At 42.9% G+C, this 26136-nt stretch overlaps 1 protein-coding gene across 1 annotated transcript in view; it reads right to left on the bottom strand.

Moving 5' to 3' along the window:
• NUP98 (nucleoporin 98 and 96 precursor) overlaps positions 1-26136 on the bottom strand; it is a 1998548-nt gene that overhangs the window by 1890971 nt on the left and 81441 nt on the right. Inside the window, exon 5 of the mRNA XM_044072823.1 lies at positions 25175-25312. Coding sequence (XP_043928758.1) covers positions 25175-25312 — 138 coding nt within the window. The remainder of the gene's footprint in view (positions 1-25174; positions 25313-26136) is intronic.

Genomic DNA, 26136 nt, shown 5'->3' with positions numbered 1-26136 from the left:
GCTGGGGGTAGTGAGAATGGCTGTCCCTTGTTTTGGTGACAAGCCGTTGTCCACCATTGAAACTCCTGTTGCAGGCAGGGAATTAGAGTAATCATTGTTTCCAGACTGTGGCAATGTGTCCAGACACTTTAGGTACCACTGAATTTTCCTCGTATGCAGTCTTACATATGGAATTAGTAAGATGCAGGATGCCATGAAGCCCAAAGCCTACAGAATTTTTCTTGCAGATAACTGGGCCTTCGCTGCCATTTCCTTGAAATAGGTAGTCAGTTGCCTTTGTTTGTCTTGAGTGAGAAGCCATCTGGGCAATTGTATTTAAGCTTGCACCCAGGAATATTATCTCTTGAGAGGGTACTAGTTTTGATTTCTTGTTGACTGTGTACCCTAGGCATGTTAAAAGTCATCACAAACGTCAGATGCTGTAGTAGAATGTCCCTGTTCTCTGCTTGTATGAGGCAGTTGTCCAATTAAGGATATATTTGTATTCCTCTGTCTGCAGTAAGCAATTACTGGTGCCAGGCACTTTGTGAAGACCCTGGGCGCAGTAGATAAGCCAAAGGGCAGTGCAGAGAATTGGTAATGATTTGAGCCAGCCTTGGATCTGAGGTATCTTCTGCATGATTGTCTGACTGGGACATGCAGGTATGCCTCTTAGGTCTAAAGTCACGAGCCAAGCTTTGCTGCCCAGCATGGGCAGAAGCTGCTGTAAGGTCAACATCTTGAATTTTGGTATATCCAGGAAAGTGTTTAGAATAGATAGGTCCAGTATTGGTCTCCATACTTTGTCCTTTCTGGGTACCAAGAACAGTCTTGAGTAAAATCCTTGTCCCTGCTCTTGCTGTGGCACTTGCTGAATAGCCCTTATGTCCATGAGAGCTGCGACTCGTTTTTGAGCTTCTGCCCATTGATTTTTTTTGGCAGGTCTGGCCAACCGTTTGGCCTTGGCGGGGTATAGAAATTAAACTTGTAGCCTTGTGACACTGTCTAGAACACATGAATCTACAAAGTTCCGTTTGGTTCACAAAGTATCCTTCCACAATATCTGTTCACAAGAAGTATCATAGACTGTTATTTTTCAGCAAAAATAAGACATTAATAAAGAGAATAAAGTCACAAGAGGTAAAGATTGAGTCGCAGTTTAGTTTCATCAGAACTTTCTTGATGAACCGGCTGCACGGAAAGAAAGCACTCACCGATGAGCATTATTTGCATTAAATTCTCTTTTTATTTAAAAAACGGTGGATTTATTTTGCTGAAATTTGCAGTGTGTGGATACTTCTGTTTGGTTTTTGTGGACTTGAGGAACTGTCTAGAACACATTTGTCCTGGGTTATATGTGCCAATTTTGTGAAAAAAAGTGCTAGCTTTCCCCCTAAGGGTGCTGCCAGAAGATAAGTGCTTGGTGCAGGCATGGGGAAGTCATTGGGACAGATTCCTGTAAGAGTGTGCTTTGTCTTCTTCACCTTTGGAGGTAGAAGCACTCCACTGCTTAGACCTGTAGGATCCTTGCGGCTGTGATCTGCCTCTAGGGCGTCTGGATCTGCCCCTTTGAGGTCTGCCTGAGACTGGAAAGGACCAATTCTTTGTAGGCCAGTGTCTGCTAAATCTAGGTGGCTGTACCTGTAAGAAATCCTTGACCGTTTGCATAGATTTAGCTTTGTCCTCCATTTTCTTTAACACCTCTTCTTCCTTAACACCAAACAAGGTATGTTGTAAAGGAGCATCTAATAATTTTGCTTTAACATGGTCAGGCAGATTTTGTTCCTTTAACCAAGCATGCCCCCTAATGACAGAACCCGTAACAGCAGCCCTGCAGGAGGCCTCCAGAGAATCAAACCACATTGCAAAGTATACTTTCCAACTTGTTCAGCTGCATGCAATAAATCCTGCATTTCTTTCTTTTCTGCACATTCAGAAATTTGCCATCATTTTCTGTTTATGCAGCGTCATGATATATTGCTGATAGTTGAGCATATGAAACTGGCAATTTAAGGCCCTTATAGCGAAAGTAGCAGATGTGTAAATCTTTTTTCCCCATCTATCCAGTGCCCTAGAATCCCTGTCAGAGGGGGTTGGGATTTTGCAGTAGAAGCCTTGACCCCTTTCGGACCCTAAGAAATAGTTGCTGGGTCTGCAGTAGGGTTTTTGAAAAGGAATTTATGAGAGTCAGGGACCCTGTAGTATCTGTCCGGCTTAACAGGAGCTGGAGGTAAAGCGTCAGGGGTCAGACTAGACTCAGAGAACACATCTACAATGTCCAACACAGATGGAACTGCTAGAGGCCTGTGTTGAGGAATTAAAAGGAAATCTGAGCCTTTTCTTAGATTCTGAAAAATCTTGGCTCTCCCAGTGGAAGTGCTCCCTCATGGTATGCAAGGTTTCCTCAGGAGGAGGAGCTGAAGGAATTTATTCTTCAGCATCAGAATCCTCATAGTGGGGAAGAGAATATTCCTGATCAGAAGAGGAATCAGAAGAAATGGAAACCTGATCTGAAGATTCCTAGACTGTCTCTTGCCTAGGCCTCTTAGGAAGGGGATGGGAACCCCTGATCAAGGTGATAAAGTCTTCAGCCATTTTGAGCATCTGTTTTTTGGGCATGAAGGCCTGTCGTTGTAGTTGGTGAACTTGTTTTTTTGCCTTTAAAGGTGTTTTAGTCGAAGTCGGTTTAATATACAAGTGTTTAGGTCTGAATACACCCTCAGAAGCCAATGCCTGCTCAGCGGCTCTGGACCCATCTGAGGGAAAAATCTCTGAGGCTCCAATACCTTGAGTTTCCAGCGGCCTGGCCAACTCCATGTGGGAGTCAGTGGTGGCCTGCAAAAGCACCTCACTGAGAACCGGTGAACCGGCGACTTGCTTAGAAGCTTCATCTGTTTTGGACCTCGGTTGCCTTTCTTTTTCTTTGCGTTTTTTGTGAACTCCGGTAGTCGGATGGCTATCAGATGACATTGTATAATTAAATCTTCGCCCAAAATAGCTTAATGCAAAATCGTTCCGACGCTTAAGTGCGTTGGTTAAATCTAGCACAAAACAGACAACTAGCAATGTCGTGGTCAGGGCCTAGGCAAGGAATACAGTAAGAATGAAAGTCCTTATGAGGTATTTGCTTCCCACAAGAAATACAATTAACTTTTTGACATCGGTCTGGAGCAAGAAAAAAGTTTCCCCAACGGGGTACTTGGCTTTTAATGAAGACTTCGGATCTGAAACACGAACACGAAAATCTCGGGAGTCGGCCAACCGGCACTTGCGAAATGCTTCTGCTTTGGGCACCGCGTGGCAAGAAAAACTGAATAAAATGGCATCTGCTGCATCTTTCATACCCCTGATGACCTGACATCAGGGAAGAGGCGACAGCAACAGACACAAGACCCAAGACTTTGGAATTCAGGCCGACTGAGGGCAACCTGCCAGCAGGATAACCCAAATGTAATGACTAACAGTGAAACACGAAAAACATCTGATGGTGCATAGAGCCTGTCCTGAAGCATAGATATTACCTGCAAGACTCCCTTATGGGGTTGTGCAGATAAGCTTCTTTTAAGTCTAGGGTGACTAACCAGGCATCCTTGGCTAGCATAGGGAGAAGCTGCAGCAGGGTAAGCATTTTGAATTTTGGTACAACCAGAAAACTGTTGAGAATTTATAGATCCAGGATAGGGTGTCAAGAACTCCCTTTTCTGGGCACCAGGAACAGTCTGGAGTAGAAACCTTGTCCCCTTTGTAGGAGTGGAACAGGTTCAATAGCCCTGATATTGAGCAGGGAAAGTACTTGCTTTTGAGCCTCTACCCACTGGTTTGGAGGAAGGTCTGGAAACCCGCTTGAGGTTGGCAGTGAATGGAAGAGTCTGCACTCCTGGAATGCAATGTTTAGAACCCATCGGTCCTGAGCAATTGACATACAGTTTTTGGCATGAAGGGCAAGTTTTCCTCCTAGGGGCGCAAGTAGTTGGGCAAGGATGGGAAGGATAATTAAGTCATTGTGAACTTTTTCTATAAGGGGGTGGCTTACCACTCCCTGTTTTTGAGGTGGGAACACTCCATTGTTTAGATCTCTGCATACCCTGAGACTGTAGTCTTGGTAATCTGGTTCCCCTGTTTTTTGGACTGAGGCGGCCTGGAAGGGGCTGGAAAGGACCAGTTTTTAGAAGGCCAATGCCTATTGAATCTAGGTGGCTGCACTTGTAAGAATTCTTTAACAGTTTGCATAGATTTAGCTTTTTCTTCCATCTTTTTAAGAACCTCTTCTGCTTTGGTGCCAAACAAATGGTCCTGATTTAAAGGAGCATCTAGTAATTTTGATTTGACATGGTCTGGCAAGTTTTTCCTTCAGCCAAGCATGCCTTCTCAGTACAGACCCGGTGACTGCAGCCCTGCAAGATGCTTCTACGGCATCAAAGCCACACTGCAAAGTATACTTACTAACTTGGTTTGCAGAATGCATTAACTCTTGTAAATCTTTATTTTCTGCACATTCTGGAAATAACACCATTTTTGTTTAATTAGTTCCATAACATGTTGCCGGTACTTCAACATGTGAAACTGGCAGTTCAATGTCCTGATGGCAAGAGTTGCAGAGGTATATACCTTCTTACCCCATCTGTCTAAAGCTCTGGAATCCCTGTCTGAAGGAGTAGAGTTTTTGGCTGTAGTAGCCTTAATACCTTTAGGTCCCTGTGAAATGGTCTCTGGTCCGTAGTACAATTCTTAGAGAAATTTGTGAGAATCAGGTACTCCAATACCGGTCAGGCTTTCTAGGGGCCAGTGGTAAAGTGTCTGGAGTAAGACTGGATTCCATGAAGACATCTACAACATCCAGGATAGGAGGTATAGCTAGAGGCCTGTGCTGAGGCAACGCTAAAAATTCTAAGTCTCTTTTTGGACTGAGGATAGTCCTGGCATTCCCAGTGGAAATGCTCTCAAAGTATGCAAGGTTTCACCAACAGAAAAATCCTCTGGAGGGGAGGCAGAGGGAATGGATTCTTCTGCATCTGAATACTCAAAGGTTGATAAGGGTATGTCCTGGTAATCAGAAGGGTCAGAGTCATCGGAATCCTGGTCTGTAGATTCAAAAACTCAATCCTGTCTCATAGCAGGGGAAGGCTGGCTTCCCCTAATTAGGGTGATAAGGTCTTCAGCCATTCTAAGCATTTATTTTTTGAGGCATGGGAGCTTGAGCATGTGCTTTGGTCGGTTTTCTAGCGGTAAATGCGTAATCTGGGCCTGAGAACCTCAGTAGTTTTAGCTGAAAACGAAGTTGGCAGTTTAATGCGATCATCAGGTCTGAATACACCCTCATTAGCCAGTGCCTGCATAGCAGCTCCAGACCAATCCAAAGTACAGACTTCTGGTTCCATAGTCAAAGCATCTCGTAGCATGGCGGACTCCGAATGGGTCTCAGCAGAGGCCTGCGAATCTGCAGAAGCGGGCATCAGGGGCTGCAAAGGCACTTAACTGAGTAGCGACGAACTGGAGACTAGCTTAACGGAAGCGTTGTCGGCAGTTTTGGACCTATGCGGTCTATCTTTATGCTTTTTCAGAAGATTGGTAGTTAGATGGCTTATTGAAGCCATTTCGGAATACGAATTTAGTGACAAAAATAGCCCGACGAATGGTTCGGGCGTTAAACAAGGCACAAAACAGACAGAGGAACGTTGTGGTCTGGGCCTAAACAGGTGACGCAGTAAGAACGAAAATCTCGGAGGTATTTGCTTTCCACAGGCAAGACAATTGTTAACTTTTTCTGACATTGGTTAGAGCAAGAAAAAAGAATCCAACGGGGTACTTAGCTTTAGAAGACTTCAGGTTTGAAACTCGAAAAATGAAAATTTCAGGTAGCGGACAACCGGCACTTGCGAACTCGTTCGGGCTCCTTCTCGGCACAAAAGACTGATGTAATAGCATCAGCTGCCTGTTTTATACCCTCTACTACCTGACGTCATAGAAGAAGCGACAGCATCAGACTCAAATCCCAAGACTCTGGTATGCCGGCCAACTGAGGGCTACCCGCAGGCAGATAACACAAGTGTGATGAATACAACAGTGAAACACGAATAACATCTGAGGTAGATGAAGCAGGACTAGGGCTAAGCACTGGGTTAGTGGAGGGTGAGGAGGCTGAGGGCCTAAGGGCCATGAAGCCCTACATCAACGATTGAGTAAATGATTGCCAGTCAGGAATTCCTTCAGAAGAGGATTTTTTTTTTTTGCTTTCTTTTCAAAGGGGTAGCTTTGGGAGAAGGCCTAGCTACAAGGGCCTGAGCTAATGGAAAGAATTAGGATTCCTGCATCCCGGACAGGTGTCTGGTGGAGACTCTCCACTTCAACTTTGGCAGAAACAGACATTTGAGTAAACTCCACGGACATGCTAGCAGGTATTTCAGAAGCGGCTTCAAGGGGAGCCAACAAAGTAGACTGCTCTAGCAGGCATCCCTCAACCCCTAAATTGGCAGCTGGCGGGGCATCTTATGACAGAGGGGCAGCAGTAGTAGGCCGTGAAAGTCTGGCCTTTTTTCATGGTGGCTCCACCTGGGTGGCTGATTCGGGATTCACCCTAAATATCAACTTTTAACTCTCTGGTTTTCCAGGTATAGATTAAGAGCAGTCAGTGTTTTTGGGACAAAGGATTGGCAAATGGCACAGGATGTATGGTCATGTTCCCAACCTAAACATAATACGTAACGATCACGGGCATCCTTTATGCAGAATTTGAGATCCACATCGGCATTTACCCTTCTTAGTGGACATCAGCTAAGAACCAAACAGCTAACCAAGCTTGAGCAATAATAAATTAAGAATTCTCCAATGGAGTACTTAGCTTTAGACATCTTGATAGTAGAAGAGCGATGCAATCAATCTAACACTCGACTGCAGCAGAAAAGTCGAGGTCTGTGCATGCAGAGGTCACATTTAAGGCACCTGGATTATGGCCCTGCGTATGACACCCCACACACCAACAGCCACCAGGCTTAAACTTGTATAGGAGCTGACGTTTGGGTCACCTGAGGTGGAGAATCCCTCAGTACGAATACTGCAACATGGGAATAAAAGGACACCATAAAATTCTTGAAAATGAAATTAGCCCAAATGCTATTCCACTGTTCCACACTATCTAACCAGCACAAAGTCCAGTACTCACTTTCTCTTTCAGCCAACCCACACTGTTCTAACCCTTGCCCCCTCCTATTTTCCATCATTAAAGTTTCCGCAGAACTCCCTTGCCTACCTCCACTACTTTATGCAGCTGATGTGGTTCTATTCTGGTGAAATCAACCCATCAAAGCACTCAAAAAAAAAGCTGATTTCCTCTCCCTTATACAATGGATTACAAACAAAATCTTTATATTAACAAATCCAAAACAAAACATGCTTTTTGGTACCAAGCAATAGCTCCCAAAAACTCATTCTCTGCTACAAATATTTGATCACAACAGTAAAGCCTTAGGAAACTAGCTCTTTCAAATACCTGGGTCTATGCCTAGATCACTCAGCATCACTCACCATCTTGATAAAACCAGGAAAAGCATCAACTCACTGCTATTCTGGGCTAACAAACTATCCCCATTTCTATCCAAAGTACCCAAAATTAGCCACTGGTAATGGCATCATCCTCTTTCAACTACAGTACAACCTTGTTTTGCTACAACCTGCTTCAAAGAAAAATGCCACACATACAATCACCAATAAAATATGCAGGTTAATCCCCCCCCAGCATGGACACTAACTGTACAGCCGTAAAAAAGGTAAAATGGCTCCCAGTCAAGCAAAGAACTTGCTTTCTATTAGGATTCCAATAATTCCAATTAGTATGCATTAAACATTCTCCCTCTTACCAGAAAACCTAATGCAACAAAAATAAAATTAACAATTCAAGGTATCCTATATTCAAGGAGGCTGATAGGTTTTCTTATATTACCTGGTCCACCTCATGGTTTCTACCAGCTCTGTTCTCCCTCGCTACGATAGGGACCACCTCGCTCCCCTACCCACCTTTCCCCACCTACCCCCATACACAAACCTGAAGTCTTAGAGCCCTCATCCACAAATCAAATTTCAACCATACTACTTCCCCGCCAAACAGCACCAGTCTATAATTGTGCAATCTCCAACTCAAATACATCACCCCTTTACTTTACATAGGCTAAATTTTCACACAAATGTATCTAACTTCAGTTCCCCCTCCTACACACTATAATGTTAATCTCAAAATGTTACTCTCATCCTCCATTCTAACCACATTACTAGTATACGTAACCTTAGCCACAACACAAACTGCTACAACCCTGCTACATTAAAGCAACCTCTTTCACCAACCTACCCCAAAAACAAACCCACTATAATATCTCCACTCAACCATTTCATTATCCCCCCTCCCCTACAACTCCAAAATCAAAACTGAAACCACCAAACCCCATCTTATCGCTCTAAATTCAAATGTCAAAACTAAAAACAACCCACTATACACTTGCCCAATACTGAAATTACTACAGACTGGCAAAATACACGCAAACCCCATACGAAACATGCAAGCAAACTCAAAAGGCTTAAATGTAATTACTATAAACCTAAGAAATATATGCAATAAAACATATCTGCATGCATGGACTGCATAAAATACACCAGACATGTTAGCCCTAACAGAGACATTACACCCCACCATAAAAGATACCAAAACTATACCCCCCCCCCAATTTTGCCATACACAGACTTGACAGACCAAAAAAAAAGGTGGGGGAATAGCTCTCCTATATCCCTCCACACTTAACATTACTCCTTACCCAAACAGTATACCCACATTCCATAACACTGGGATACTAAACTACCCTAAACCTTAAAAAAGATCTGCATCACAGCCTACATCCCACCCCGAAAAAGTACCACTCCTGGAAGATACTGTCCTGGATATCTGAAAACATTAAAATAGAAAGTTATCCTGGGCAACATGAAGATAAATTGGCAATCCATCACTGCAAACTCCCCCATCACAAGTATCAATCTGTATGGCTACAAAGTAATTACAAACCCAACAAGATTAAAAGACTTTACTAGCCACTCCACTTTGGAGTGGATGGATCCTTTTATCTCAGTCAACTAACTTCTCCTCCTTGGGCACAAAAAAGAAGTTATGTCCTTACCATAGCGATTCCATGTTCGCCTTGGTTATTACACATGGGTTCGAGCCCGATATAACGCTCAGATCTAGTTTGCAAGCAAACCAAACATAAAAGTACATATACAAACATACCCAGAGTATGATAGTAACAGTAATACTGCAACAGCAGAAGGAGAACACTCCAGACCAGGCACCGGTTCTTCCTAAGGGTGGAGATGAACACTCCACATGGATAGCTCCATGATCCTGAGGAACTCAAGGGAGCACAGTGGAACCAAAGGTTGCCCTATCCCTAGAAACCCTGTCCACTTTGTAATGAGATAAAAAATAGTGTCTAACATATGTGATACAGTCAGTTAGCCATTTAGAAAGAGTTCGTTTTGTAACTGCAAGACCCTTTCTGCTGTCAGCAAAAGCTACAAATAGTTGATCAGATTTCCTGTGATCTTTTGTCCTATCCAAATAAAATCTGAGTTGTCTATGGCGCGTCAGTTTGTGCAACATACACTCCAATCTATTAGAGTGTTTTATTAATATTACTAGAAGAACAAACTTTGGGAAGAAAGGATGGATTAGTGAAATATTAAATAAGGATGTTTGACGCTCAGACACTGACAAAAATCAATTTAGAGCAACAAGTTTAAATTCCACGGTGATGTCTGAGTTCTGACTGGTGGTCTGATATGAAAAGAACCTTTACATTCTTCTACATGATAGTTAGAAACGGCAGCTAACTGCACTCTTAAAGTAGCCGGGAAGCTCCTTCATGAAATAATTCAGTCAAGAACTCTAAAACCTTGTTTAATGGAGCTGTAACAGGGTCCAAATGATGTGATTCCAAAAGACAAAGCTTCCACTTACTGGTGTAAGTCTTTGTAGTGGAAGCTTGCTACTAAAATATCTTGAACTGCAAGCTGCTAGATGGAGAGATTCTAGATGAGTCAGTAGATCTGGCTCTGGGTCCAGCATCAAGGTCCCCGAATGCGGTGATGCAATAGAAAGGGGAACCAAATTCAGAATGGGGCAATGAGAAACGGTTGTTGGCTTTCTGTAGAAACTTTGCAATCAGGAAAGTAGCTCCTGCATTTGGCGTTCATTGGAGGCAAACAGATAGCAGGAAGGCTAACTGACTGACTGAGGGACCACTCGTGAGGCAATAGTATTCCACCTCGGCCTCTCTGCATAATTGGTAAGACCTGGTTCCCTTTGCTGTTTATGTACCAGACTACGGACATGTTGTCTGTCTGAACTGCAATGGTCCCTGGAGGAAGAAGGAGCAAAGTGTTGCAATGCCAAAACACTGCCCTCAACTCCAGAACATTGATGTGGATAGGTTGCAAGTCTGTAACCACCACATTAGGTGTGATTTGCATGTTTCGTTATCAATATTTCGTGAGTCAGTGGAAGTTGTTGGAATGACCATTGAAAAAAACAGAAGCCATTGTAGCACTCATGTGCAGTCTTCCCAATGGTATCGCAATGAGAGAAGCTGCCATGAGACCCAAGACTTTCAGAACAATTTTTGCCGGATTTTCTTGACGGACGCAGAAGGGAAATGTTGAATTGAAGTGCTACTATTCTTTCTGTAGGAAGTTTTAGAACTAACATCTAATTCCGCCCTATGAATAAGATATGCTGTGATGGCTGTAACGATTTTTGAAATTTACTGAAATGCCAAGGTGTGTACAAAGTTGTAGGGTGTAATCCCTGGTGGTGGCAGACAGGAGCCGCCTCAGATGAGGCCCACTGCCATGCATTTGGTGAAGACTCTGGGGCTGTGGTCAGACCAAAGGGCAGGTAGTGACTGGTGATCCCTGGACGCCCTGGCCATTTTGATGTGGTAGTATGCCTTCAGATCTATTGAGCAGAATGGAAGGATCGAATGAAGCGTGACCATTCGAACTTTTCCTTCTTGACAAGTGTTGAGATGGCTTAGGTTGGCCTCCAGTCCCCTGTTTTCTTTGGAACTAAAAAGTCGAACCAGAGTAAGTTCGAAATCCTAATTGGTCGCTGGGACTGGTTGGATGACTTTTTCTAGCAGCTTTGAAATTTCTGTAGCTTGGTACATCTGGGAGTTTTCTTTGGAATGGGGTGGATAGAAATGGGATTTTGTACCCAATTGTCTGAAGAAAGGTTTTGCCAGGCCTGAGGGTATAAACCTCTCAGGAGTGCTGAAAAGGTTTGCCAGGAGGTTATCCCTGTCATCTTCTGCCTCTGGGAGAGCATCACCTGTGTGTTGGAAAGATCCTTGGGGTTTCGAAACCACATTTGGTGGAAACAGAGTCTTTCCCTCCTGTTCACACCAGGTAAGGGTCTCCTTTACTTTAGGGCCAAAAAATGGAGGCGTTAGTAAAGGAAGACTTGAAGGCACTCGCAAATGAACATAAGCGTTCACAATGGATGTAACTTTCTCTGAGACAGCGGCATCTGTAGAACCCTGGAGGGTATCTCCCAACTCTGACTAGATCCAAATGAGTCAAGTAGTTATCTGTCCATGGTCCTAGAATCTTTGTTAGGCGGATGGACAGATGAGCTGGAACTCCTTTGGTGAGGTAAGCTTTGTCCTGTGGTGCCGTGATGTACTTATTCGGCTTCCTAGGGACTGGTTCAATTCCATTAACTCATCAAAGGAGTGACCCAGGAGGAGGAAGACGGGCACCAAATGCCTCAAAACTGACTCATCCTCAGAAGGGAGGGCTTGCCAGTCACCTCTCTGTTTTAGGATCTCCAAGATGTCAAAAAGACACATCCTCTGAAGGTGACTTAGGGGACCCTTCTGACTCATCTAAGTCAGTATCAGATGTCAAGGATTCTTGTGGAGAATCCAAGTGTCTCCTCTTACACAGTCTTTTCCCTAGAACTTCTTCGTGGGGAGCATCCGAAGAAGCCTCCGAGAAGAGGGGCAGGGGCCTCCAGGGGTGGCTGAGACACTGGTGCCCGTGGCCGTGGGTGCAGAGGAGGATATGCTGATGTGGTTGTCTGGGTAGACAGTATCTCGGTTCGAAGAAATGGGAAGAATCAAACAGGATGGAGTCATGTGAACGGTGCCGACCGAGAAAAACGGTTCTGGCACCGAGGGCTCCACAATCATCAGTTCAGCTTCAAGACTGGACAGGTCTCGGAGGAACAGGTGGAGATAGTGGCAGGCCTTCAAGTCTCGACATCAACTGAGAGGAGACCGAGATAAGCTTAGATAGGGCCGTATGCTCCATCAGTTTCTGCACCACATGGTCCACATCGGTGTCGGAAAGGGCCTAGAAGTTCCAAGACTCGAGGCTCGAAACTGCCAACAGTTGAACACGTCTGTGGAACCGGTGATCGATGACTTTGGCACTTGGATGCCTGGTCTGAAGCATCCAGAGCCTCCTGGAAGAGGGTTTCAGCAATCCTCTGTCCATCAGTTTCTGCGCCTATCTGTCATGACCCTCCCACTAAAAGAGTGACAAATAGAGCAGTCCTCTTGTAAGTGGAGAGGGCCAAGACAGTAGACACAGGAACTGTGGTTGTCTGTGACAGACATCTTTTGGCCACACTGACAACGTTTGAAGCCAGATTTTAATTTCTCTGACATAATACCAAAAGAAAGAGACAGTCCAGTCCAGTAAAAGTCAATTCCAGTGAAAAAAGTCAAATCCGGTAATAGAAGTCAATTTCTTAAGAAAGCAGACTACAACAATTTCTTAGTCAAAAGTAATCCAAGTAGGCCCCGAAAAACTCTGTACCCTTTAGTTAAACTAGGTAACTAATCTAAGGAACCGAGAATTCTAAATCCACTCACACACCTTACTCTAACTTAAAAGACTAGATTTAAAGTAGTTTTTTTGAAAAATCTAAACAGAATACATAAATTCTTATCTGTAAAAGCCTCGAGCTAGCCTCCAGCGATGCGTATGCAGCAGCGGCAAACTAGATCTGAGGTAAAGGCAGAGGGGATTGTGGGTATTAGATGTCCCGAGCTTCTTCTCGATGCAGATGTAAGAACAAAGGCGAGATTGAACACTCTCACATCTCAGATTCACTAAACCATCTTCTAAGCCTTTGCCATTAGGGCTACCACCCACCTTCCAAAAAAAACATTGCCTAAAATCAGTTAGGAATGCATCTAAACAACCCACAAACACTTAACTTACCACAAATTTCTACCTCAAAACGATGCCATTCAATACCTCAATACTACATTTCCTGAACATACTTGATAGTCTTGCGCTATACAAAGAGGGTAAAGAAAACAAAATATCTGCGGATAACCTCTGACTGCACTGACCTCAAACAGACTCTGCATGGAATAAAAGATCTCAACAAAATCTCCAAGCCTTAAAAACACTACATAACAGAGTAAGCATAGTTAAATGTAAAAAAAAATCCTACTACTATAGCCTTCCGCTACAACACAAACCACCCCCAAAAATTCTGGCACTCCATCTACCCACCGCAATCCAGGAGCAAAAAAAGGAACACTCCCCTTCACCGACTAACCTCCATCTCAAATAGAGAAATTTAACAAAATGCTTCATAAAATTCAAAGCAGATCTACTCACCACCAAAACTTAGGACACCCTCGCCTAAATTTAAACACTAGCTACAGTAAATCTACACCATCCAAAATAGACTAAGCCTACAATTAAATAACCAAACATCTCAATTACCCTTTCTCCTTCCAATCTATACCCACCTCAACAATAAAGCTACTATTTGAGCTAAAACCCTACTCCAGATCAGCAGACAGCCTCCCACCCCAATACCTAAAACTTGCTGCAAACTCAGTTGCTTACCCCATCAGTGCTTTATAAACAGATCACTCTAAGAAGCCATAGCCTCTACAATATGGAAAAAAAAAACACCCAAAGGAGGACAATACACTGAAATATCCAATTTTCACCAAATATCAATACTAGCCCCCTCTATCTAAAATAATGGAAAGATATATCCACCAACAATTAAAGTACCTATTACAAAACAACCTGCCCACTCAAACTTAACATGTCTTTCAGCCAGATCATGGCACATCCACTGCACTTTTATCCTCTACAGACACTATTAACAGGGCCACGGATAAAGGATACCTTGTATCCTCAGTATTCATGGACCTCTCAAAAGCTTTCTACCTTTACTTCTAGAAACACTATCCAACCTAGGATGCTCCATTACCATATTTCAGTGTTTCCAGAGCAACCTACAGGATCGGAAGCAAGTAAAATGGTCTAACCAATTCTCCACCTTCCCACCCAACCCTTCAGGAGCTCCCAAGGCTCCATTCCTAGGTCCCCTACTGTTTAACATTCACTAATTTAAACACTGCCACTTCCCCAGGAACAACTTAGTATGCAGATGACTCTACCTTAATCTGTACATCTCGTACTCTCGCTGAACTACAAAATAAAACCCAACAATCTTTTACAGCAATTGAATTCTAGCTCAGAGGTCCAACAAGCTGTCCTGTACAAAAGCACACATCATAATTAATCCCATTCAACCACCCCAGGCCTCCAATGCTGAATTATTAGCTCAAACTACAACTAAACAATCAAAAAAGCATAAATCTAATTGAGATCTATATCCATCCTGGGAACAATTCAGTAACAATGGAGAACATTCTTAACTGGATGGCTAACTACCACCCTCAAGAAACTATTGTTCTAGGCGATGTTAACAGACTGGAACCAATGTTCTTCACACTCCAATCCTATCTTTATAAACCTCCATGGATTCTCACACATCATATCCTCCACCACCAGAACAGGAAATTCTAACCAAAAAGAAAGTATTCTTGATTGGATACTCACCAATAGTCACCCCCATAAGTATACATCTGGGACTCTCCCCAACGATCTTAGTGATCACCTGGTCACATACATAATGAAAGACAAAACCATCAGTGCTAGACTGCCCATGTACAGGCTCGTCAGAAAAAAAAACTTTGAGCCTACAAAATTTCTAATGGAACTTAAATCCTGTAACTGGTCAAAGCTAAAGTACCTTCCCCTAGATGAGGTAGTGACTCTTTAATGACACATTTCTTAACATACTTGACTCTCAGGCTCCAAAACGGTCAATCAGAACTAAAATACGAATAGCACCCTGGCTAAGAGTCCAAATCCAAAATAACACTTAGAGAAGGCATGGGACAAATGGCGCACTACCAAGTTACCCCTAGATCGCATTAAATTCCAACAAATGAGAAATGAGACTAAAAAAGCCATCACCCTCGACAAAAAAAAACTACTTCTGCCATCTGCAACAAACATCAAAACAACCCCCAGAAGTTCTGGGCAGGTTTAAATAATCTTCTCCATCCAGGTAAATCCTCTACTCCTACCCCTGGGACATTAAGTGGTAAAAGCCCAGAAGAAGTAGCAAATACCTTCAATACTTTCTTTACAGAGACTATTCAGTCCTTAGCCAACCAACTACCCTCCCCTCCTCTACATTAAAAAATCCTGTACCCAAGTCACTACCCTCCTTTAACCACCAGCCTATCTCTACATCCTTTATCAGATCCCTACTGAAGAAGCAAAAACCAACTACCCTTTCTGCAGATCTACTCCCAGCTGAATATCTGCAAATAGCTGCAGATGCCATAGCCTATCCCTCTCTCGATCCTAATCAACAGAACCATAACAGAGGCCACAATCCCCTCAATATGGAAAATATCCTATGTCATTCCACTCCATAAAGGTAGCTCATCCACAGAACTATCGAACTATAGGCCAATAGCCATACTGTCACCACTTGCCAAAATTATGGAAAGGTGTGTTCACAAACAACTTATGCACTCTCTCACCCAGAATAAACACTGACCAACTCTCAACATGGATTCAGACCTCATCACAGCACGACCACCGCCCTCCTCTCTTTTACCGATAAAATCAACCAAAACCGGAATAACAAAAAAATATCCTCAGCTCTCTTTCTGGACCTGTCGAAAGCCTTTGACATGGTGAACCACCAGCTACTTCTCCACACTCTGAAAACCCTGTACCTAGACAATACAGCTCTTAAATGGTTTCATGCCTAACTCTCGGGTAGACAAGCAGTTCTGTGACAAAATAAGCTCTCTCACCTGTTACAAATACCATAGGAGTTCCTCAAGGCTCCATATTAGGACCTCTTCTTTTCTCAGTCTTTATAAATGACCTCCATACAGTCATCCCCGAAGCCACCTGTATTCAGTATGCAGATGACCACTCTAATATGTTCCGATGACTCTACCAAACCTACTAGCTGCCACCCAGCTCAGTTTTACTACAGTCGAAAACTGTCTCAGATCATCTGATCTTAAAACCAAACAAAACCAAACTACTTCTCTTCCACCCAACAAATACATCCATCCCCTCCTACACATTTTACTATACAATCCAATAATGGTACCATCATCTCCCCAGACTCCTACACAAAGCTACTAGGAGTTATCATTGACAACAAACTTAGATTCAATATGCATATCAACCAAACCATTAAGTCCGTAAACAAGAAACTTGGGTCCTTATACAGGATAAAGACCTTCCTAACCCCTATGGCCAAAGTGGCCACTGCCTGCTCACACCTTCTCTACCCTTCTATATGCCTCGCCCGTGCTTACTAACCTTAACAAATCTGACCTGAACAAACTCTCATGTTGTTATAATCATATTGCCAGATTTGTAACTGGCTTGCCCTATAGAACACACCACTGCTTTAACCTGAAAAAACTTGGCTGGATAGAACTCCCAAATCTTCTCAAGATGAACCAACTCACAGAAGCTTTTAAAATTCTTAAACAACCTGACAACACCCCTGCACTGAAAAATATAATAATCCCTTACACCAATCTAAGCTGCCTTCGCTCAAACAGACTCCTTGTCCAAACACTCAAATCCAACAACATAGGCGGTGATGCTCTGTTCGCCAACACCACTGGAAAGCTATGGAACTCCCTCCCAAACAACCTCATGCTGATTACTTCCCCAGTTCAATTCAAAGAGAGTCTAAAACTCCATTTTAAGTCGCATTGGCTTTGTCCATGCTCAAACCCAGACTAGCTCCTCTTCGTTAAACCAAGGCCATACTACTAAAGTAAATCTAAACCCAAAAGGACAACCTAGAGTGGGGATATGTAATCAAAAAGCACATTCATTGTACATTAGCCAAACTATAATCTATAATCTGTCTTAATAAATTCACTAGCATGTTTTTAAAGATCTGTATACTGAACTGTCGTAAGTTGTCTGTTAGAGCAAGGTAGTATGTGTAGTATGTAGTATGTAAATTGCTTTTTAGTCTTTTCTATCTTAAACACTAATATGTGACTGTCTCTGACTATGTTGGAGCTTTTCTCCCCGGGCCTCCGCTGTAAATGGACACGTATCCAGTCGGACTATCCCGGTCAACAAATGTAAAATAAATAAACTTTTCCTAAATCTCAAAATGCCAAACTCATTCTTTCACCCTAAAAATACCATTCTCAACCCAGACCAATTTAACATCCTTGCAACTGACAAAACTCTCAGAAAATGTTCAAGAAACTAAACTGCTAAGAGTCATCGATAGCAAACAACTTTAACCTTCATATCCAACAAAACAAAAAACTAGGACTCCTTTACGGAAACAAAAATTCTTTGACACTCCAATACCACCCTGGCAAAAACTAACCTGCTCCCCTCCTTATTCTACGGTTCCTGTATACTAACTAATCTGTAAAGCTCCTCCAAAACTAAAATGGAACAGTGTTACAATAAAGTAGCAAAGTTTGCAACAAATTACAGTACACATCACTGTGTACTACAAGAATTAAACTGCCTTGAACTATCAAACCAACAAACACACCTAACTACAATACATAACCTAATCTATAAACCCACTACCTGTCCTACCCTAGTAAACCTAATCAAATACATACCTAGCAGACCACTCAAATCAGATGACAAAAACCTACTCAACCTACAAACCTTACAAAAACTCAGGAAAATCTCTGTACTCATACTGTCAAAATTATGGAACCCACTCCCACCACACACTATGCTAACTCCTAGCCCCTCTCTTTAAAGCTTCTGAAAAGCAACAGTTAAACGAATCATGGTTATGCACATGCCTAAAAGGCTAACCTCCCCTCTAGCCCACTATATTACCTCCTCATAATACACTATCCTCCCGTCACATAAAACTAATCTACTAATAATGTTGTTAACAGCTTAGAAGCCAAGCCATCAACTACCAACTATGTACCTTCTAGCCTCTGCCATTCTACCAGTCCTTACCAAGGTCTAAGCATTCTGATTATTATGACAGATTGGAGTCAAAGTACAAGCTAAGCAAATGCTTTTATTTCTATGAAGACGGTCTTCTAATTGTGAATGTATGAAAACTAAATGTTTAGTATGACATGTTTTACTATTATGTAAGTAACTCAAGTGCTTGATCTCAAATTTCCAATTGTGTAGTCTTGTACAAGTAATCCAATTGTATAAATGTGTAACCAAATCTAAAATGTTGAGCTTTTCTCCCCAGGCCTCAGCTGAAAAAGTACAGTTGTGTACACTTACCATAAATGTAAATGTTAGAGTGTATTCACTGTTGCAGTCATTACATTTGGGTTATCTGCTTGCAGGTAGCCCTCAGTCGGCCTGATTAACAAAGTCATGGGTCCTGCGTCGGTTACTGTCCCTTCTTCCATGACATCAAGTTGTCAGGGGTATAAAACATGTAGCCGATGCCATTAAATCAGTTTTTCTTGCCCCAGATGACAGGTGCCCCCCTAATGGGAAGCAATTAAACATAAAAGTACAAATATATACCTCCAACAAAAAAGCAAATACACCAAAAAGACTTAAGCATAGTAAAGGAAAGTAGAGGTATAGAAAAAAGAAGTTAGGGGGATGGAGGGAGGGTAAACAGGACTGCAACAGTACTACGTTCATGTTTCACTGTTGCAGTCATTACATTTGGGTAGATTCCCAAAGCTATGGTTGGGAGGAGGAATTTAGATAGCATTAGGGCCAGTTATAAGGCCCTGCAAAAATGCAGTGGCAAAGCCAGCTCTGGATTTACAGAAAATTGGCAAATGATAATGCTTGGTGAAAGTAAGTACAGAACTCCAGGTAGCAGCTTCTAGGATGTCCCTGGTAGGGATGCCTCTGAGAAAGGCTGTAGAGGTAGATGCAACTCTGGTGGAGTGAGGTCTGATCCACTGGGGGATAGGTTTTCCATGGTGCTTATAGCAGAAATGAATGCAATGGCTTATCCATTTAGAAATGGTTTACTTTTAAATAGCCTTCCCCTCTGCCCCTGCAGCAAATGCCACCAGCAGTTCAGATTTCCTTTGAGGTTTAGTCCTGCCCAAGTAGAATCTAAGTTGTCTGTGCACATCTAAGGAATGCAGTATCCGTTCCCCTTTATTCTGTGGATTAGGAAAGAAGGCTGGCAAATGGACTGATTAAGAGCCACACTGGATACCACCTTGGGCATGAAGGATGGACTGGTTCTAAGGGACAGGGTGTCCGCATGAAAGATAAGGCTCCACTGCCATAAGGGTCTGTAATTCAGATACCCTTCTAGCTGAAGTGATTGCTAAAAGGAAAGCAGTTTTCCAGGAAAGAAATGTTATGTCTGCAGTAGCAGCTGGCTCAAAAGGAGGTAAAGTGAGTTTCTCCAAGACAAAGTTAAGGTCCCAGGCTGGGGTTGGAGGTTCTCCAGGGTGGTCTCAAATTTCTGGCCCCTCTGAGGAACTGCTTGAGCAGTGGATGAGAGAAGAGGGGAGGTTCTGTTATAATGAGCTGAAATGGCCGAGGCGTGGATTTTAATGGAGGAAAAAGACAGGCCATTGTGAAGCATCTCAGTTAAGTATTGTAAAATCTGAGGTAAAATGGGTGCTGCTCATCCATTGAGATTGGTTCCAGGCACAGAATCTTTTCCATTTTTCAGCATAAGATTTTCTAGTACTAGGCCTCCTTTGCTCGAAAATGATATCCACCACAGGTTTTCCAAGGGATGGTAAAGGAGAGATTAAGTAATTAGCCAGGCTGCAAGGTTCAGTGTGGGAAGCTGAGGGTGCAGAATCTGGTTCTCCTGCTGAGACAGCAGGGAAGGAGTCTGAGGCAGGTGCCATGGCGATGACCGTGACGCTGCGCAGGACGGGGTACCAGTGTTGGCGCGGCCAGTCTGGAGCAATCAAAATAATCCTTCATCTGTCCCGTTTGATTTTTAGTAGCACTTTGGAGAGCAGAGGTGGGGGGGGGGGCACAGACTGATGGGTTTTTCCAGCTGAAGGACAGAGCATCCACTTTCCAGGCTTGTTTGTGGGGATTCCTTGTGCAAAATTTCCCAATTGGTAGTTCTGGGGAGAGGCAAACAGGTCTATATCTAAAGCACCCCCATTTCCTTGTCAACATGTTGAAAATCCTTGGTTCCAGTTTCCACTCGTGGGTCCATGAGATGTCTGCTTAGTCTGCCAGTGTATTTAATTTTCATGGCAGGAATTGAGCTTGTAGGTGCACTTGGTAGCTCAAGGCTGTGTTCCACAATGCCATGGCTAGTCTGCAGGGGGAGTAAGAATGTGTACCCCCCTGCTTATGTACCACAACACTGGTGTTGTCAGTCTTTACCATTAGTTGTCCTGGAAGAATGTGGTCCTTGAAGGCAGTCGGAGCATTCAGTAAAGCTAAAATTTCTTTCTAATTGATATGCAGGTGCATTTGACTTGGGTTCCATTTGCCCTGAATGCACTTTCCTGCCAGGTGAGCCCCCCATGCATAGTCTGATGCGTCTATTAGGGTTTGGGCGGCAGGGGGTGATATGAAAGGTAGTCCCTTGTTTTGGTGGCAGGCCTCTGTTCACCAAAGGAACTCTAGGCGTAGGCAAGGTATGATAGGAATCATTTTTTCTAGGTCTTGAGAATGTTGACACCATAGGGATAAAGGATCCCTTGTATCCTCAGTATTCATGGATCTCTCAAAAGCTTTCTACCATTACTTCTAGAAACACTATCCAACCTAGGATGCTCCATTACCATATTTCAGTGTTTCCAGAGCAACCTACAGGATCAGAAGCAAGTAAAATGGTCTAACCAACTCTCCACCTTCCCACCCAGCCCTTCAGGAGTTTCCTCATATAAAGTCTTGCATATGGAATTAGAAAAATGCAGGAGGCCATGAACCCCAAGGCTTGCAGTATTCGTCTTGCAGATAGCAGGGCTTTTGTGGCCACTTGTTTGAAGTATGTTGTCAAATGAATTTCCTTTTCTGGCATGAGGTAAACCATCTGGGAAGTTGTATTCAAGCTTGCTCCCAGGAATATAATTTGACAGGGTACCAGGTATGATTTATTTTCGTTTATGGTGTACCCCAGACAAGTTAGAACCCTTTTTACAAAGGCCAGATGATTCAAAAGTATATCCTGGCTTTCTGCCTGAATTAGACAATCGTCCAAGTATGGACTTATTTGAATATTTCTTTGCCTGCAAAATGCAATAACTGGACCTAGGCACTTTGTGAATACCCTGGGCGCAGCAGATAGGCCAAACGGCAGTGCAGAGAACTGATAAGTGCGTGTAGCCTGCAATGAAGTGTAGGTATCTCCTGCAAGATTCCCTGATTGGGATGTGTAGCCTGCTTTGAAGTGTAGGTATCTCCTGCAAGATTCCCTGATTGGGATGTGCAGGTAATGCTTCTTTTAAATCTACTGTTGCCAACCAGGCATTTTTGCTTAGCATAGGAAGTAAATGAAGAGTCAGCATCGTGAATTTTGGAAACTCCAAAAAGGTGTTTAGAGTAGATAGGTTCAGGATAGGATGCCATGAATTGTCTTTTCTGGGTACCAGGAAAAGTCTCGAGTCGAAACCTTGTCACTTTTCCTCTTCTGGTACCAGATGAATAGCCCCCATGCTTAAGAGAGAAAGTACTTGTTTTTGGGCCTCTGCCCACTGATTTGGGGGTAGGTCCAGCCACTCACTTGGTGTTGGCAATGTGTAGAAGTGAAATCTGTATCCATGAGACACTACATTTAAAGCCCATTTGTCCTGGGTAATGAGTTCCCAATTCTTTGCATGAAGAGCAATCTTTCCCCCCAAAGGGACAGTCAGTTGATAAGTGCTTGGAAACTTTAAAAGGAAGTCATTGAGACAGTTTACCATGAGGGGAGTCTTATTCCCAGACTTGGAAGTGGAGACCCCCACTGCTTAGTTCTGCGAATCCCCTGGGACTGAAACGTGGGGTTTTTGCTGTGTCTGGGTTTGGCTTGAGAAGACCTGGAAGGGTCTGGAAAGAACCAATTCTTAGAGGCCAGTGCCTACTAAATCCAAGAGGCTGAACTTACTTCCTCCACCTTGTTGCCAAACAGGCGGTTCTGATTTAAAGGTGCACCCAACAATTTAGCTTTAACATGACCAGGCAAAGATTGCTCCTCAAGCCAAACATGCCTTCTGAGCACAGACCCAGTAACAGCAGCCCTGCAAGAGGCCTCTAATGAATCAGAACCACATTTTCCAACTTGTTCAGCAGAATGCATTAAATCCTGTAATTCTTAAATTTCCCACACAGTCAGGAATAGTCATTTTCTGTTTAAGCAGTCCAATAAGATGTTGTTGATATCTTAACATATGAAACTGGCAGTTTAAAGCCCTAATGGCCAAGGTTGCAGAAATATAAACCTTTATCCCATCTATCCAGCACCCTGCAGACTATCAGAACGGGTAGGATTTTTAGCAGTAGAAGCCTTAATGACCTTGGGCCCCTGAGAAATAGTCTCTGGATCTGCAATAGGATTTTTGAAAAGGAACTTGAGACTCAGGGACGCTGCAGTAGGTCAGATTTTCTGGAAGCAGGAGGCAGGGAATCAAGGGCCAAACTAGATTCCGAGAAAGCATAATCAACCATGTCTAGTACAGGAGGAAAAGCTAAAATCCTATGCTGAGGTAGGAGAAGGAAATCCCTAAGCCTCTTTTTTGAATCTGAAAGATCCTGGCTTTCCCAGTGGAAATGCTCCCTTAGAGTACATGCAAGGGTTTCCCCAAAAAAAAAAATCCTCAAGAGGGGAAGCAGAGGGAACAGAGTCCACTGCATCGGAATCCTCATAAATAAGGGCAAATCAAGATCAGAAGTGTCAGGAAAAAAACAGAATCTTGCTCAGAAGATTCATAATCAACTTCAGTCCTAGGCCTCTTAGAAGGGGGGGGTTGGCTACCCCTGATTAGAGTCATTAGATCTTCAGCAACTCATTTGTTTTTTAGGCATACAGGCCTGGGCATGTGGCCTGGGCATCGTTTTTTTAGACATGGATCGAGATTTAGGCCTAAGTAATGGAGGCGTTGATTTAATATGCAAGTTCATAGGCCTGAATGCAGCCTCAGAAGCCGGTGCCTGCACAGCGGCTCCAGACCCATTCAAGGTAGAGACATCCGCGGGTTCCATAGTTGAAGCATCGCACGACATACCGGACTCCGAATTTGTCTCAGTAGAGGCCTACGAATCAGGCGTAGCGGGTATCAGGGGCTGCAAAAGCACCTCACTGAGTACCAGCGAACTAGCAAATGACTTAGAAGCGTCGGCAGTTTTGGACCTTGGCAGCCTCTCTCGGTCTTTATCTTTGCGTTTTTTCAGAATCCCGGTAGTTGGATGGCTAACTGAGGACATTTCTGGATAATTAAACAGAGAACCGAAATCTTTAGAGGCGAAAATATACAGATGGATAGTGTGCTGATTAAATAAAGCAAAAAACTGACAGCAAGGTACGTCGTGGTCAGGGCCTAGGCAAGGAATACAGTACGAATGAAAATCTTTGAGGTATTTGCTTTCCACAAGTAATGCAATTATTAACTTTTACTGACATCGGTAAGGAGCAAGAAAAAGTTTCCCCAATGGGGTACTTGGCTTTAGTTGAAGACTTTGGTTCTGAAACTTGAAAACGAAAATTGCAGGAGTCGGCCAACCTGCACTTGTGAACTGCTTCTGCGTCGGGCACTGCAAGAAAGACTGGTGTAATGGCTTATTTCAATCAGCTACATAATGCAAAAAAAATTCTCATACTAGATGAGTAACTACTTTATTACTGCATTACTCAAACCTCATTGAACACACTGTATTGCATTAGCCCTATCTGCAGTGTATAAATTACTTGCATTGCTATACTTCACCTCAGGCTAAGATTGGCATTGGTAATTTGTGATCAACGTTCTACTAAAGTTAAACTGAAATAGAGTTCCAAATTGTTGGTGGAGGGAGGCAACTAAGAGCAAAGAAGCCAAGATAACTGAATTCACACTTACCTCTTAACAGAGCTGACAGCAGGAGAAAAGGGTATCATCTTTAGTACAGAGAGCGAGGGGAAGTTTCAATGAATGCCTTCCTAGCCTGAAATCAGATACTAAGCCAGGATTCCACATAAAAGACCACTTTCAAGTCTCCTGCACTGGCCAACACCCAAAGCAAAATAAATGCCATGATGCAAATGGTTTATATGAAACAGAAGCACTTAAAACTATTCTTATCAGCCTCTCGCAGGTAATGGCAGTTAAGTCATGTTTAATTATCTTTTTTAAATCTGAAAACTCAAAGGAACATGTAAAAACTTAGGCAATGAATGTGGAAACTTTCCAATGAAGTACATTTGGACTGAAACCTGGCCTACAAAAATAACAGCAAATTACTTCAAAGCATACAGACTGGGTGTATCCTTCCAAGTAAGACTATTGAAGGATGTCATATGTACTGACAAGGAGGCTCATGCAATACAGAAATTTCAGAAGCAAGCTAAGCTAGGGATACCAGAGGAAAAACTCTACTGTCAAAGTTGAGGCTCATATTTCCTTTCAAAAGTGAACCACTGATGTGCAGGACAAAAGCCAGAGATGAAAAAAATGAAATAGATGAACAGCATTTATCCAGTCAACCAACATGTGAATATATATTTGCTGCACATTTCTTAATTTCAGCATCCAGCTCAGAACCACTTCTTCCGTACCCACCAGTAGAACAGGCTAAAACTTAAGTCAGACATTCTCAAGAAATATCTTTAGGTCTGCTTTCTTCACCCACAATCAGTATAGTAAACAGACTACAGAGCAGTGTCATTGTCTACTCTCCAACAAAAACATACCGGAGTGCCAGTACTGCCAAATGCTGTGTTTGGCTGTCCGAAGAGTCCTGTGCCTGTTCCAAATCCAGTTGCAGCATTTGTGGTGGTGGATCCAAAAAGACCTCCTGGTTGCGAAGCTGGTGCAGTCCCAAACAAGCTCTGAAATTGCAAATTCAATAAGAGAAGATGAAGTAGACAAAACATGTTAAAATACAACAAAGCCTTTAAAAACTTGCCAACTGGATTAGGCGCAGTAGGCACTAGAGCTCTATTAAAGAAAACTGGAAAAGATTCTCCTGTCATTCTTAAAATGCAGCCAAGGTCAATCAAACTGAAATTAGAGCCCTGGAGCTTCACAACTGTAACAAATTAAACCCAAAGGAAAAAGCTTAGTATAACAGAAAAATTAGACTGCTGTGAAATACCATGTTTGAGGGTCACAGCCTTAGCATTCAATATCCACCTGCTGAGGATAAAAGCTTCCTCCAGGAAAAAAGAAAGCAAAATGGGTTCAACAATGACAGCAATCCACTAAGGAGTCCTTCTGAAACAGGTCTCCAACTAGCACTTGTTTCTGCAACACTCAACCACTGCAATACAATTTGCACCAATAAAGTTACTACAATGGCACAGAAAAAACTTTACTTTGTCTACCATCCTTCATGTAAAGGAAGAGGACACCATAGTACAACTTCAAATGTTGTATGTAACAATGCAAGGAGCAACATCTGAAACTGAGAAACCGCATACCCACCTTGACAGTCCTGGAAAAGGCTAAATATCTGCCAGAACTCAAGATTTTAGGACTCAGAAAAAAAAAAGATTTTTGGGACATGGGAGGTCTTAAACTCTTACTACTATTGTAAAATAATTCAACTATCTTTGCTATTCAAAATATATGAGCTGTCCAACAACTGACAGCAATGGAGTGCTCTTAAAAGAAAATGGATCGGCGCATCCAAGCTTTCCTCAGTCTTTAACAG

This window comes from Protopterus annectens, chromosome 5.part1 (genome assembly GCF_019279795.1).
Source record: "Protopterus annectens isolate FY-2018-M chromosome 5.part1, PAN1.0, whole genome shotgun sequence".
Classification (NCBI taxonomy): domain Eukaryota; kingdom Metazoa; phylum Chordata; order Ceratodontiformes; family Protopteridae; genus Protopterus; species Protopterus annectens.
The sequence above is the reverse complement of the archived record's forward strand: the minus strand, read 5'-3'. Positions and strand labels throughout refer to the sequence as shown.